The 14636-nt window shown below is 38.9% G+C and overlaps 1 protein-coding gene across 1 annotated transcript; it reads right to left on the bottom strand.

Moving 5' to 3' along the window:
* Window positions 1-808: 808 nt before the first annotated feature.
* On the bottom strand, window positions 809-3455 carry LOC133284948 (thermospermine synthase ACAULIS5-like). Its single transcript, XM_061482088.1, has 10 exons — window positions 3172-3455; window positions 3031-3097; window positions 2650-2744; window positions 2456-2558; window positions 2250-2338; window positions 1753-1909; window positions 1531-1606; window positions 1350-1408; window positions 998-1134; window positions 809-887 (listed from the first exon to the last, which is right to left on the bottom strand). The coding sequence occupies exons 1-10, from the start codon at window positions 3453-3455 to the stop codon at window positions 809-811; spliced, it is 1146 nt and encodes a 381-aa protein (XP_061338072.1).
* Window positions 3456-14636: the final 11181 nt, after the last annotated feature.

Genomic DNA, 14636 nt, shown 5'->3' with positions numbered 1-14636 from the left:
TTATAAAGGCCACAGTAGTTGCTCATATAACCAATGTGGGAGTATATATCTCAACACGCCCCCTCACACGAGAGCCCTTTGGGATGGCTTCACTCACCTATCAGTATTCATTGCCCAAAGACACCTTAATCCATCCTATAGATAAGGGGTGGTGGCTTCACTCACCTATCAGTATTCAGTGCTCAAAGACACCTTAATCGAGCCTATAGATAAGCTTTTCTGTGGCCTCAACTCTTAATGAAAGCACCAATTGTTACGGACCTTGAGATCACCACCCCAAAAGCTAGCTCAAAGGGTGGGAGTGTCCAAGGCCTTATAAACCCCACATTAGTTGTATAATGTGGGACTTGTAACAACTAGCTACTTGTGATAATATGTAATTTGACAACTTTCAAAAACTAAATACATAGTGATGTACATTTTTAAGTATAAAGTCCTTACTTACCATCAAAACTGTTAAAAACAATATATTAAAGTACTTACCAATACAAAACAAGTTCTCCTTATTGTATAACATTATCGGATGATAGTCGCGTACTTTGACTTTTAGAGATTTAATATGGAGAGTAAGCTTTTCAAATTTAATCTTTGTCTTAATAAAATGTTGGTGATAGTTGATATTTTTGTGGTTCACAAGATGTATGGTGTCATTGGGAGTGTTTTTATGGCACACAAATATGCATAACACACCCACAGAGAGAGCGAGAGATTTATAGTAGAGAACTTTAAGAACATAATGTTTAACAAGCCTTCATTTTTATTATTTGAATCTCTTCAGATATACAATCATGTTATTTGACTTTAAAAATTAGGTATCATTGCGAACTCCCCGTCCACGAACAAATCCCACATTTTCTTCGGTTAATATACAAGTCTCTTCCATCAGCCTGCAATGAATCGAAGGACACAAATTCAATATATTAACTAACCGATTGAATTGAAATTAATCGAATATTTAAATTCATATATTATATATGTATAAGTATGTATGACTGACGAGTTTTTCATCGTCTTGTTTAGGACGGTGGATGCTGCAATGACAAGCCCATCGAGATAGCGTAATTCACCATTTATTCTTTCACCAATCCTAATATCGAGTTGCTCAGAGTCAAGTATGATTGGTTCGTTCGAAGCCTGAAAATTTTAATGCACAACCAAATATTACACCCATTAGCTTGCTAACAATTGTTGGCAACAAAAATGACATTAACTTACAAACAGTCATAGGACACTTCATATTCAAAATGAAATTAATCTTGCAATGCATTTAAATGTTGTATATTGAAAGGAGCTTCTGTTACATAAAAATTGTTGTTTTCTCTATTTTAAATATTAGTTTTTAAACTCACCAAAATCCATCCACATGAATCTCCATAGGATGGTACCTGAGTTGTGTATGCAACCAGATCTGCATAAATTATCCAAAACAAAAGAGAAATAAAAAAGATATTCATTAATGAATCAATTATCAAAACCACACATTGGAGAGCAATATGAGATGGCTAAGGTTTGATGAAAAATGGTGCTTACGAGTGAAAACTTGCTTTAGGGTGTTGTATATTGGTGAGAACACAGCCTTGTGTGTTAAAATCCCAGCTGGGCCAGCCTGTATATATATAAAGGAACCTATTTTAACTAGTTCTAATAAAGTGAGTAGCCAAAATAAATTTTTAAGATACTATTGCTAGTCACTGATTCTTTGAAGTTTCCAAATTAGAAAAAGAACATGAAAAAGAAAATGAAAAGGCTTACTTGAGTAACGAAGAGACCGTTCTCCTTGAGCTTAGGTTTGGCAACATCCTCATAAAAGGATCTTGTGTAGAGATTGTTGGAAGGCCCGGATTCTTTCGGGTCTGAAAGATCTCCTAAGATGATGTCGAACTTCTCCTCGGAATTTTCTAGCTCGGCCCTGTATGAGATAAATGTGTAGCTTTTGTAAAGGCAAATCATAATAACAACTTTCTAGCCAGTTATAAACTTATAATAAATCCCTCTATGTTACTTTAGTTCATATACAAATGACCAGTTAGAAGAAAAATGTAATAAATGTCCAGATCTCATGAATTGTGTCAGCAAATTTAAGAACTTGTAATTCTAGTTAATATAAGAACTTGGGAGCGGTTGTTTATTTCATTAAGGAAGGAAATTTTTTGAGAATTAAAAGTATCTTTGGTTGTGTAATCGAAATGATTGAAAATTTAAAAAAGAAATCATGAAAGGTTTGAAAGATCAAAGAATTAAATACTCACATTGCTTCATTGTAAACAATTTGAAGCCTTTCATCATTGAAGGCCTCATGATTTGCTGTGATATGTTGGCGGTACACATTAACAATCTCCTGTAGTTAAGTATATTGAACTCAGATTAACAATGGCAGATATATTTTTATTAAAATTTATATAACCAGCAAACATAGGTATGTGATCTCAGGAACTCCCATGAATTAACAACTTACCCTATCAATATCGCATATTATCACTTTCTCAATATTTCTGTGTTTTAGAACTTCTCTGGCAGCAGACCCTCCACCACCTCCCATAATGAACACACTTTTGGGTCTGTTCTTGGCATTGAATACTTGGTTATAAAATGTAAATATTTATCAAAAGTATAAAAACCATTAAAAGATGAATAGAAATATATACATACTCATTGTGCACTAGGAGTGCAGGATGAACCAAGCTCTCATGATAAATATAATCATCAAACTCAGTGCATTGCAAGTGCCCATCAATCACAAGAGCCTATATATAATAGACAAAACAAATAAGTACGTAGTTTATTTATTTTTAAGATAGACAACAATTCATGTAAGATAAACTAGATTCTGATTATCATTCAGGCAATCAAGGGTATATAGATAGCAACCCCGAATGACAAACCTTAATTATGAGAGTAACAAAAATAATTGAATAGAAAAAATATCTTCCTAAAATAGCTGAAGTTAATAGCAAGTGATAAATAATTGTGACAGTTCATGGACATGAAAGATACACCATGTCATAAAATCCAAGCAGAAAACATATATACCTTTCCAAACCTCCTTGTTGCAAGGACTTTTAGATTTTGTATACCACTTGACCCTTGAAACTCCACCCTGAAACCAAATTCATGATATGATCAAATAAAACTTGGATTTAAAAGAAATGAAAGAGTTGTATTTGTATATACCTGTTCAAAGCCAAGCACCATTTGACATCCGAATCAATTTCTTCTTCGAACCAATCACGGTCATCATTGACCGCAGCAGCTATTTGGATATTCTGGTCACCTTCATCACCTTCATCACCTTCACCTCCATCTTGGTCTTGCCCATGACCGTTAGTTTCTATGTAATTCTCTATAACTTGAGGCTGAAAAAGCTGCGCGTGACCATTCCCATTATTTAGTAATGCTGGGAGCATGAGAACCATGAATACTGCTCCCAGGAATGACCTCATTATGCTTACAGCCATGCTCTCTTTTTTCACTCTTTCTATTCCAACAACGATAAATGTTTTTCTTCTTGCTAGCGTGAGTCTGAAGGTCACTTCCTGCGTTTCTATTTATGCACAAAATTGGCCATGACAGATCAGATTTGTTCTTAAAGTGAGCAAATTAGATAAGAACAACATTGCAATTGTAGGCGTTAGTAAGTGATAGAATAAAAAAAAATATTTCAACATGTTCTAGGCTCATCACGTCAATGTTGTATTAATATTCGTCAGAAAAGAAATAATATTCTGCAGAAAAGAAATAAATGTTTTGGGTTGAATCCATTGTCAATATTGTATTAAATATTAATATTCTACAGGAAAGAAATAAATGTATGCGTTTCCTTAACAATTAATTTAATTATTTTTTAATAATATTTTTACAGAAAAAGAAATAAATGTATTCGTTTCCTTAACAATGGGTTTATTTATTTTTTAATAATATTCTATAGAAAAGAAATAAATGTTCTAGGTGTGAATTCAGTGTCAATGTTGTATTAATATTCCATAGGAAAGAAATAAATGCATACGTTTCATTGACAATTGATTTAATTATTTTTAATAATATATTATAGAAAAAGAAATAAATGTATTCGTTTCATTAACAATGGGTTTGTTTATTTTTTAATAATACTCTACAGAAAAGAAATAAATGTACTTGTTTCATTAATAATTGGTTTATTTATTCTTTTAATAATATTCTACAGAAATGAAATAATAAATGTTTTGGGTTTGAATCCAATGTCATCAATGTTGTATTAATATTCCATAGGAAAGTAATAAATGTGTATGTTTCATTAACAATTGGTTTAATTACTTTTTAATAATATTTTACAAAAAAATAAATGTATTCATTTCATCAACTATGAGTTTATTTATTTTTTAAAAATATTCTGCAGAAAGGAAATAAATGTTTTGGGTCTGAATTTAGTGTCATTGTTTTATGGGAAAAAGTATCTAATGTTACTTTAGATAACTTTGTCTAATGTTCATCGAAACGACGTCGTTTTGGGGTTGAAAAATTACAAAAATTAGAATGATAACGACTATTATAACCCTGAAATCAATTAAATTACAAAAATATCATGATTTCCACCCAAAATGACGTTGTTTCGATGAACATTAGATAAAAAAATTTAAAGTAACTTTAGAAAAAACAAACCTTTCTTTTATTAATATTTCATAGAAAAGAAATAAATGTATAAGTTTCATTGACAATTGGTTTAATTATTTTTAATAATATTTTAAATAAAAATAAATAAATGTGTTTTTTTCATTAACAATGGGTTTGTTTATCTTATAATAATATTCTATTGAAAAGAAATAAATGTTTTGGGTTTGAATCCAATGTCATTAATATTTTTTTAATATTTTACCAAAAAAATATTGTTTTAATATTTCATAGGAAAGTAATAAATGTACACGTTTCATAAACAATTAGTTTAATTATTTTCGATAATATTTTACAAGAAAAGAAATACATGCATGTATTCGTTTCTTTAAGAATGGGTTTATTTATTTTTTGATAATATTGTACAGAAAAGAAATAAAATTTTTGGGTTTGAATTCAGTGTCAATGTTTTATTAATATTCCATAAAAAAGAAATGAATGCATATGTTCCATTGATTATTGGTTTAATTATTATTTAATAATATTTTACAAAAAAAAAAAAAGAAGTAAATATATTTGTTTCATTAATAGTGGATTTTTTTTAATAATATGCCATAGAAAAGAAATAAATATTTTGGGTTTAAATCTAGTGTAGTCGATATTCCTTAGGAAAGTAATAAATGTATATGTTTCATTAACAATTGGTTTAATTATTATTTAATAATATTTTACAGAAAAATAAATAAGTGTATTCGTTTAATTAACAATAATTTTTTAATTTTTTATAATATATATTCTAAGAAAATAAATGTATGTACGTGTTTCTCTTAATTTTAAATTAAATTCCATTCAATGCTCTTGAAATCATTAAATTATTTAATAGTATTAGAATAGGGGCTTGCTTTTCTTCTGCTTTTTTAAATATATTCTAAGGGAAAAGTTTTACTTACTGCAGACATATTATTTAAGGGATATATTTTTTTATGTTATAGGAAAAAAGTTATCTCATATTGTAGAAATAAAAGTATAAGTGGGACCCACAGATAAAAGGAGAGAAAAAAAGAGTGGTGGGACCCAATCTCTTTTTGTGTATGCAGGAAGATTATTTATCTCATATAAAATGAGATAAACATAACTCATTATTTAAATACTCTTGAAAATAGGATCCCGTTCATCAAACTACTTCCGCCTTTTTTTCTCTCATAGAAATTAAATTTGTGTATATAATTTGACATCCTCTAACTTCGCAATATTGCTTATTATGAATATGTTCTATAATGTGTATTTTGTTGTAAAATAAATATATATAATTATCAGAAAAATATGAAGATAAGAGAGACAGTGGAATATATTCTTGTTGTATTATCCTATCATTAATTTGATGCTTTGTACATGCTTTTATTTATAGGGTCATAAGACAATAACGATTACAATATAATAAATGACCACAATTACTTCTTCAATAGTTACAGAACATTCAATGGTCATGGACAACCCAGAGTCTTATTATTTATAACACTCCTCCTTGAATGTCTAATGATTCTATTGAAAAAAATATGTATTCCACACCAAAAAAGAAAAGAAAAGCAATATGTATTACAGGCTGCCTCATTAAAAACTTTATTAGGAAACCCAATGAGACAAAACCATGGTGGAAAAAAAAAAAGAGTGCAACACGTATTTCACTCCCCGTGATGATAACATTATTTAATATCTCTGAGTTTATGCATATCGATCTTATATACAGCTTCTCAAAACTTGAAGTAGGTAATGTCTTGGTAAATAAATCTGTCAAATTATCACTTGAACGAATTTGTTAAACGCCATTGTTCTGCCTGAGGCAGATGTGCCCAATGAAGATTGGGTGATTGATTTAGGATTTGAGTGCTTCTCTCTAGATACCTATGAATTAGGTACCTTGGGGATAGCAAATCACTGCACACAATATGATGGCCTTAGCCTTGAGGGGTGTGTGTGTGATTGTCGTGATTACATAAAGTAGAGTAAAAAAGATCTATCCATACCTGTAGCCTTTAGCTCCTATTTATAGTGCTTACCTGTGGGCTTGTGCTGACTATGGGCCTTACTCTGGTCCATAACAGTTGCCCCCCAGCCCGGTAGACTGAGCTTTCAGGATCCCGGGATGATATGCCGAGTTTCTCCCAACGGAATGTGCCAGACAGCAGCTATTTAGCTCGAGTCCACGGCCTGGCTAAGCACCTCAGATATACAATTTGACCTGCCCTTTTGTAGCTAAACTATCATCAAGCTGCAAGTGTTTGTTTCTTCCAATCCGGCGTATCCTGCTGACCTGTAACCGTAATCTCTTTTTTTTACACCCCGGCTTGTGGAACCGGGCTGCTATTTCAGTACTGCTGAGGTTTTGAAGGACTGCAAAAGATGCCTTGATCTCTAGACGATTCTCTTTCTAACACAGTGAATCTCTTTTGCAGATGATCATGACGGCCCTCAACATGGCCTTCCTATACCCAAACGACGTGTACCACTATGCTTGTTCGTGCCGCTGGCATTTATTGCAACTGTCAGGGCGTCCTTTCAACTGTCTCATCTGGTGAAGTTACCCCTTTACCCCTGACCTTTGGTTTCGCGGGATTCACTTATTTGATTTCTATTTCTCATTCATTTTTCACTTATGCCATTTACACTTTGCTGTATTACGTTCCCAGAGTTTCTTCGGTTTGTGTATTTCCCAGAAGCATTTGCACCACTTCCTCCCTTTTTTTCGCTGTGCCAGGTACATGCTTCAATCCACTTTTATGTTTCTTCCTTGCTTGTTCTTCTTCCTTACTCGAGTTTATGCTTAGTTGCTTATATTTTCTGTTTCTGGGTATTTCTATTTTGGTCATGCACACTTAGGCATATAATCATTCTGTACTGCAATTCTGATATAACCCCCGCTTGTTGGAATATTTGTTTGTTAATGCCATGCTCTCTCTTGGGTATTTGATTGTGACTTGCATGCTGCCATTTTATTGCCCTGGCCCCACTGTTTATGCCTTGTTCTTCCCTCAATAGCATGAACGGGGGGAATTTGAATGGTCGAGGGAGGTCTACATGCCCTCGGGTTTTTGGTCATAGTGATGAAATCCTTACTGAAGAGGAGGAACGGGCTGCACGGGAAGAGGAAAGGTATATCCAGAGCCTTCCTCCTGGCGCGAGGTATTGGTTATATGGTAGACCTCGGACCCAGGAGGAGACGCAAGCCGCCTTGCTTAGGGGTTATCGCGGGGGTAGAAGTGGGGGAGGTTCTTCGTCTCGTCCTCCCATTCGAGGACGCTGCCAACGTTCTGGCCGCATTCCGGGTGTTTCATCCCAACGTTCCAGCCAAAATTTAGGTAGAAGCTCAGATCTGTCCCATTCAGTCAATACCCCGGCTCATAACCTTACCCGAGTTCAAGTTTTGCCTCTGGTCGAAACCGTAAACCAAGATGCTAGGAACTCGGATCCATGTTTCAACTGTGTTTACCTTAGCACCCAATTCATTGAGAGGGGGAGCGATTTTATGGCCGACTTGGTATTAGGAAGTTGCACCCACTACCCCGGCACATTTAACCCTGCTTCTTTTAATGATTCATCCAGCTCTTCTCTTGATAGTTTATTCAGCTCAGGTACGTACACTCTTTGTTACGTACTGTTTCTGCTTTTAATGCTCCCCTTTTGTTGTTCTAGGTTCTTATGGAGTCCTCTTCTGCAGAGTTTAACACTGAGGTGACCTCGTCAAACCAAGGCCAGGGATCCGACGTCGGCCCCGCTGAGCAAGGCTTTACTCCCGCTAGTACGACTCTTCGCAATCAATTTCCCTTGGTGACTGAGGAAGTGCTTAGCTTCCGGTCAGAAATGACAACTGAGGAGATATTCGGGCTTCCCATAGGTAACCCGGTGGGATTTGATACCTTCTGCCCTGCCGAAGATGAACCCGTCTGTTCAGGCCGAAATCCCCAAGAACCTCCTTTTTCCTTTTGTTATCGTGATTTAATTACCAAGATTGGAATTCGCTTTCCTTTCTCTTCTTTCAAAATACAATTGCTGAATCATCTTCGCGTCGCCCCCACACAAATTCATCCCAATGGTTGGGCCTACATTGTTGCTTTTGAGCAGTTGTGCACCTCTTTGTCTGTATCGTGCACCGTGCCTTTTTTTTGTATTTTTTTAACATATACACTCCTCGTACCGGATCCGAGCCCGCTGAACTGAAAGAGTGGACCAGCATCTGAGGTCGTGGAGGAAAGAAGCCGTCCCGAAAATTATTTTCAGTGTTCAGTGACTCCTTTAAAGATTTTAAGGGTGCATTTTTTAAAGTCGTTGCCGAGGTTGGCGCGAAACCGTGGTTCCTAGAAGAGGGAGGGGAAGGAAAATTCCCCTTATACTGGTCCTACGATCACCATCTCTGGAAGCCAGCTGACTACCGGCTAGGGCTGTCAACGGAGGAAAAGACCAACATCAAGACTTTGCTGGATCATGTCGATTCTCAAGGGCATTTAAGCGCTGCGTCCTTGGTGGCTAAGTCTACTACCGACCTATCCCAGACCAGTATGGATTTATATGCACATATTTTTGCAATATGGGTTTCTTTCTTCTTTGATGCTAACCCCGGCTTTCTTTTTCTTTTATGTAGATACCCAAATGAATCCTGCTGCAGGTAAGGTTCCTGACTACGTTCTAGCCCGGCGAGGGAAGTCTGTTGCTCGACCTCCCCCTGCCCTAAAATGGCCACGAACCACTAGCCTTCCAGCTGGCACTAGCATCATTTCGCCGTCAACTGCCGACGTTTCTGTGGTGGATTTATCCAACGATGACAGCTGGTTGAACACGGGGAACTGTCAAGCATTCACTCCCATGGAATCGGCCGGGATTACCGAGGCTGTGCTTTCTTTGGAGCATGGTAGCCCGGCTCCTAATCCCCTTCCCGCAGGTTTGAGGAGAAGGGCTCTGTGGGAGACCGGAATAGCCATAGAGTTGTGAGGCGTCATGCGTCCCCCACCTGAATTCTATGGGACCGGCATTTTGTCTAGAGCCCAAGTGGAAGAGCTTGAGATGGCCAAGCTATATACACTCAAAATGGCATCTTTAGTGAAACCATACTCAATTCTGTTGGAGAAGCATTCAGAACTGTGCGCCGAAAAGGATACCCTTGAAATTGATAGGGACACCCTTCGGGCTGAACGTGACAAGCTGGTCGAAGAAAATAAGAAGTTGTCAGCATCTGCTGCTACTTCGAAGGCGTCGTTGGAGCAGTCCCAGGCTGACAAGAAGCTTGTTTCAGATTCCTTCGGCCTTGAAGCGAATAAAGAAGCTATCATAAATTTTGTTAAGGGGAAGTTGTCATCACTATCCAAGTTTGAGAGAAACAACACGGCCTTGAATCTGCAAGTCAAGAAATTGCAAGCTGACATCCGAAGTTTGCACGCAGACTATGATAGCAGTCAAGCCGTGTTGGAAAATGCTGCTGAAACTGCATTTAACAATGTTATCAATCAAATTAGGCATTTTAACCCGGATGTAACCCTGAATACTGATCAACTTGATTGCTTCGGGTATGTCCTGGATGGCGCATTTATCTCTTCTGCTGTGGAAAACGATGCCGCCCCCGGTGAGGTCCCCTCTTTGAACCCGGCAATAGAAGCTGCTGAACAACAATTTGAGGAAGAAATGAGAGAAATTCTCCCCAATGATGCACAACAAATATGAAGAGCCGGGATGCCGGTGTATTTTGTAATCTTTTTACTTCTCCCTCTTCTTGTTAATATTTGCTAACTCTATGCCACATGCTGGCTATTTTCATCAGTTTGGATAATGTTTGCCAATTCATGTGTATGATTTTAATTTGTGTACGCGAAACGTTTTGAAAGCTTTCTAGGGCGTCCTCTACTTTTAACGTTCACCCTTGCTTAAGCAAGATGGGTTCCAACAACCCGAATGATTTACAAGGCGAGAACGCTCAATCCCGACTCTGGGCAGGATGGGTTCAAATACTTCGGATTTATTTACGAGGCTAGGACTCTCGATCTCGCTCTGTGGGAAAGATGGGTTCAAATACCCCGGATTTATTTAAGAGGCTAGAACTCTCAATCTCGCCCTGTGGGCAAGACGAGTTCAAATACCCCAAATTTATTTACGAGGCTAGAACTCTCAATCTCGCCTTGTGGGCAAGACGGGTTCAAATACCCCGAATTTATTTACGAGGGTAGAACTCTCAATCTCTCCCTGTGGGCAAGACGGGTTCAAATACCCCGGATTTTCTTACGAGGCTAGAACGCTCAATCTCGCCCTCTGGGCAAGACGGGTTCAAATACCCCGGATTTCCTTACGAGGCTATAACGCTCAATCTCGCCCTCTGGGCAAGACGGGTTCAAATACCTCGGATTTCCTTATGAGGCTAGACCGCTCAATCTCGCCCTCTAGGAAAGACGGGTTCAAATACCCCGGATTTATTTTTTAGGACTGGGGCTCTCGGTCTTGCCCCGTGGAGCAGGACGGGTTTTAAATAGTCCGAGTTGACTTGCGGGGCTAGGACGCTCAATCCTACCCTCTAGGCAGGACGGGTTCAAATACCCTGAATTTATTTACAACATAACTATTTAAAAGAAAAATGAACTTTATTTGAATTTATTCATCACTTATAGTTCCGGGGACAATAATAGGAAAGATGGGAGGTAAAGTTGGGTCTTTTCAACTATAATACTTTTTCAGCTTGTCCGCATTCCATGTTCTTCTAACATGTTTTCCCTGCAGGGTCTCTAAGATATAAGCTCCTCTGGAAAAAAATTCTTTTACTTTGAACGGCCCTTCCCATCTGGGAGCTAGTTTCCCATCCGCTGCATTTCGTCCTCCCACGTCTGCTCTTCGGAGCACCAAGTCCTTTGCCTCGAATGTCCTGGGCTTCACCTTTTTATTAAATCGATTAGCCACCAGCTGCTTAGCCATAACATTTCTGCAGTGTGCCATAACCTGACCTTCATCTATCAGGTCCAGCTCTATCGTTATTTTCTTGTTGTTTTCTTCTTCTGCTTGCGACAAGGCCTGGACCCTTCTCCAGGACGGGTCTCCCAATTCTACCGGGATCATAGTTTCGCATCCATAGGTTAATTTGAATGGGGATTCCCCAATAGAGGTCTGTATCGTGGTTCTGTATCCCCACAACACATAATACAGTTCTTCTACCCATTTTCCTTTAGCAGATTGCTCTATGCGTCTGCGAAGCCCTTCTACTATGACTTTGTTAGCAGCTTCGGCCTGACCATTAGTCTGAGGATGCTCAACTGAGGCAAACCGATGTCGGATATAAAAGTTTTCCATCAAGCCTTGACACCCTTTACTTGTGAACTGGGTTCCGTTATCGGTTACCACTTCAGCCGGATTCCCGAACCGACATATTAAGTTTCGTTCCATAAAGCGTTGAATTCGGGCCGAAGTTATGGTGGTGACAGGCTCTGCTTCAATCCACTTTGTGAAATAATCAACCGCAACCACCAACCATTTCAATTGGCCCTCAGCTGCTGCAAATGGTCTCAAGAGGTCCATTCCCCACTTGTAGAACGGCCATGGGGCCGTGATTAAATTTAAATCCTCTGGGGGAGCTAGCAAGTTCCTTCCGTGCCTTTGGCATTGATCGCACTTTTGAACGTGCTCCTTTGCATCATTAACCATGGAAGGCCAAAAGTAACCAGCTCGAAGCGCTTTCCGAGCTAGCGCCTTGCCCCCGACGTGCTGACCATTGATTCCCTCATGGATTTCAGATAGAACATATTGGGCTCTATCCGAAGTTAAACATTTTAGCAATGGGGAAAAAATTCCTTTTTTGTAAAGTTGTCCTTCTACCGTAGTATATGATGCCGCATCCCGGACAAGCTTCCTGGTCGTCTCTCTCTCCGATGGTAATGTCCCCTTCTCAATGTACTCAATGATAGGGTAACGCCAGTCGTTCACCTGTGAAATCTGCATGATGCACGTCGGTTCTGGAATGCTTTGTTCAATCACAGTCCTGTAATTTCCCAATCCCTTCGTGCTTGCTAATTTGGATAGTATGTCAGCCCTACTGTTCTCATTTCTCGGAATATGACTAATCTCTACTTTCTCGAAGCTCGCAATAATCTGCTTTGTACGTTCGAGGTATTTTGCCAGCAGAGGTCCTCTAACCTGGTAACTTCCATCAACTTGAGAAGTGACCAACTGGGAGTCACTATAAACCTTCATCTTCCGAGCTCTGAGCTCTTTAGCCTGCAATAAGCCCGCTATTAGGGCTTCATACTCCGCCTGGTTGTTGGAGGTTTCGAAGCCCATCTGCATAGAGTACTCAATTGCAATGCCATCCGGGTTTTCAATAATAACCCCAGCTCCACTCCCTTTTGAATTGGAGGAACCGTCGACATACACTTTCCATGTATCCGGGCTACTGGAGTCCGTATGTTGGATTGAAGTGAGCTCTCGAACAAAATCGGCCAATGCCTGAGATTTGATCGCCTTACGACTTTCGAAAGCTATGTCGAACTCTGACAACTCCACAACCCAACTCATCATCCTTCCAGCCAAGTCCGGTTTATGAAGTATTTGTCGGATCGGCTGGTCGGATCGCACCAGAATCCTGTGTCCTTGAAAGTATGCTCGGAGCCTTCTTGCCGAGATTAAGAGAGCAAAAGCTACTTTCTCTAACCGTTGGTATCGAAGTTCGGCCCCTTGCAAGAGTCGACTCACAAAATATATCAGCTGTTGACCCCCTTCATTCTCTTGTACCAGAGCCAAGCTAACAACTACGTCTCCAACAGATAGATATAGAATTAAAGTTTCTAACTCCCTTGGATTTGCTAATACTGGGGGAGAAGCTAGCTGTCTCTTAAATGCCTGGAACGCAGCTTCGCACTCCGAAGTCCATCCATATTGCACTTCCTTTCTTAACAGTTTAAAGAAGGGCAAGGCTGTCTCCGCTGACCGGGGCAAGAACCTGGTGAGAGAGGCCGACCGTCCTGTTAATTGCTGTATTTCTTTCTTACTCGTCAGTGTCGTCATCCCTAGCACGGCCCGACACTTGTCTGGATTTGCCTCAATCCCTCTATGTGTAAGCATAAAGCCAAGGAATTTACATGCAAAGACCCCAAAGGCACATTTCGCAGGATTCAAACAGATGCGATGTTGTCTTAATTTATCGATGGTCTGCTCTAGATCTCTGATGTGTGTTGTCATATCGACCGACTTTACTATCATGTCGTCGATGTATACTTCAACGTTCCTGCCTAGCTGTTCAACAAATATCTTATTCATCATTCTTTGATACGTGGCTCCTAAATTTTTCAACCCGAAAGGCATTACATTATAACAGTAATTCGCCTTCTCCGCAATGAAAGCTGTTTTCTCCTGGTCTTCAGGGTGTAATGGGATTTGATTGTACCCCGAGTAAGCGTCCATGAAAGACAGCATTCGGAAACCGAATGAGCTATCGACCAATTGGTCTATGTTAGGCATTGGGTATGCATCCTTGGGGCATACCTTATTTAAGCTGTGTAGTCAGTACACACCCTCCATTTTTCGTTTGGCTTTTTAACCATGACCACGTTAGATAACCAGGTTACGTATTGTATTTCCCGGATGAACCCTGCCTCCAGTAATTCCTTCACGTGATCTTCCAGCACCTGCCGGCGTTCCGAGCTGAGCTTTCTCTTTTTTTGAACCATCGGGTTTGAACCGGGGTAAACAGCTAACTTGTGGCAACAGAAAGCAAGATCTACCCCGGAAATTTCTGAAGACTTCCAGGCGAACACATCACTGCTGCTCTTCAAACAAGCAGCGAGTTGGGCTTTCTCTTCATCCGCTAACCCTTTGCCAATCTCGTGGTCTGCCCCTGCTCACCTATAATTATCTCTTCTAGCTCTCCATCGGGCTCCGGTCTTGGCATCTGGGCATCGTCCCTCATATCTAATTCCACCATATGAACGGAACTCTGTTTTAAGGGTTTATGGTTGTTCTGCTTAAGCACAGCTATCACTTCAGGATCTTTGTCTACCATTCGTACCGACTTAAAGTAGCAATCTCGGGATTCT

Source organism: Gastrolobium bilobum, unplaced genomic scaffold, assembly GCF_033153095.1.
Source record: "Gastrolobium bilobum isolate Gb01-03AN ecotype WA unplaced genomic scaffold, APGP_CSIRO_Gbil_v1 utg82162, whole genome shotgun sequence".
Lineage (NCBI taxonomy): Eukaryota > Viridiplantae > Streptophyta > Magnoliopsida > Fabales > Fabaceae > Gastrolobium > Gastrolobium bilobum.
This window is presented reverse-complemented; position numbering and strand designations above follow the sequence as displayed.

Coding starts and splice junctions, on each gene's coding strand:
- LOC133284948 (XM_061482088.1), bottom strand. CDS start 3,455: ATGGCTGTAAGCATAATGAGGTCATTCCTGGGAGCAGTATTCATGGTT. Junction 3,098..3,171: donor TGGTGCTTGGCTTTGAACAG/GTATATACAAAT, acceptor ATTTGGTTTCAG/GGTGGAGTTTCAAGGGTCAA. Junction 2,745..3,030: donor CAACAAGGAGGTTTGGAAAG/GTATATATGTTT, acceptor TATTATATATAG/GCTCTTGTGATTGATGGGCA.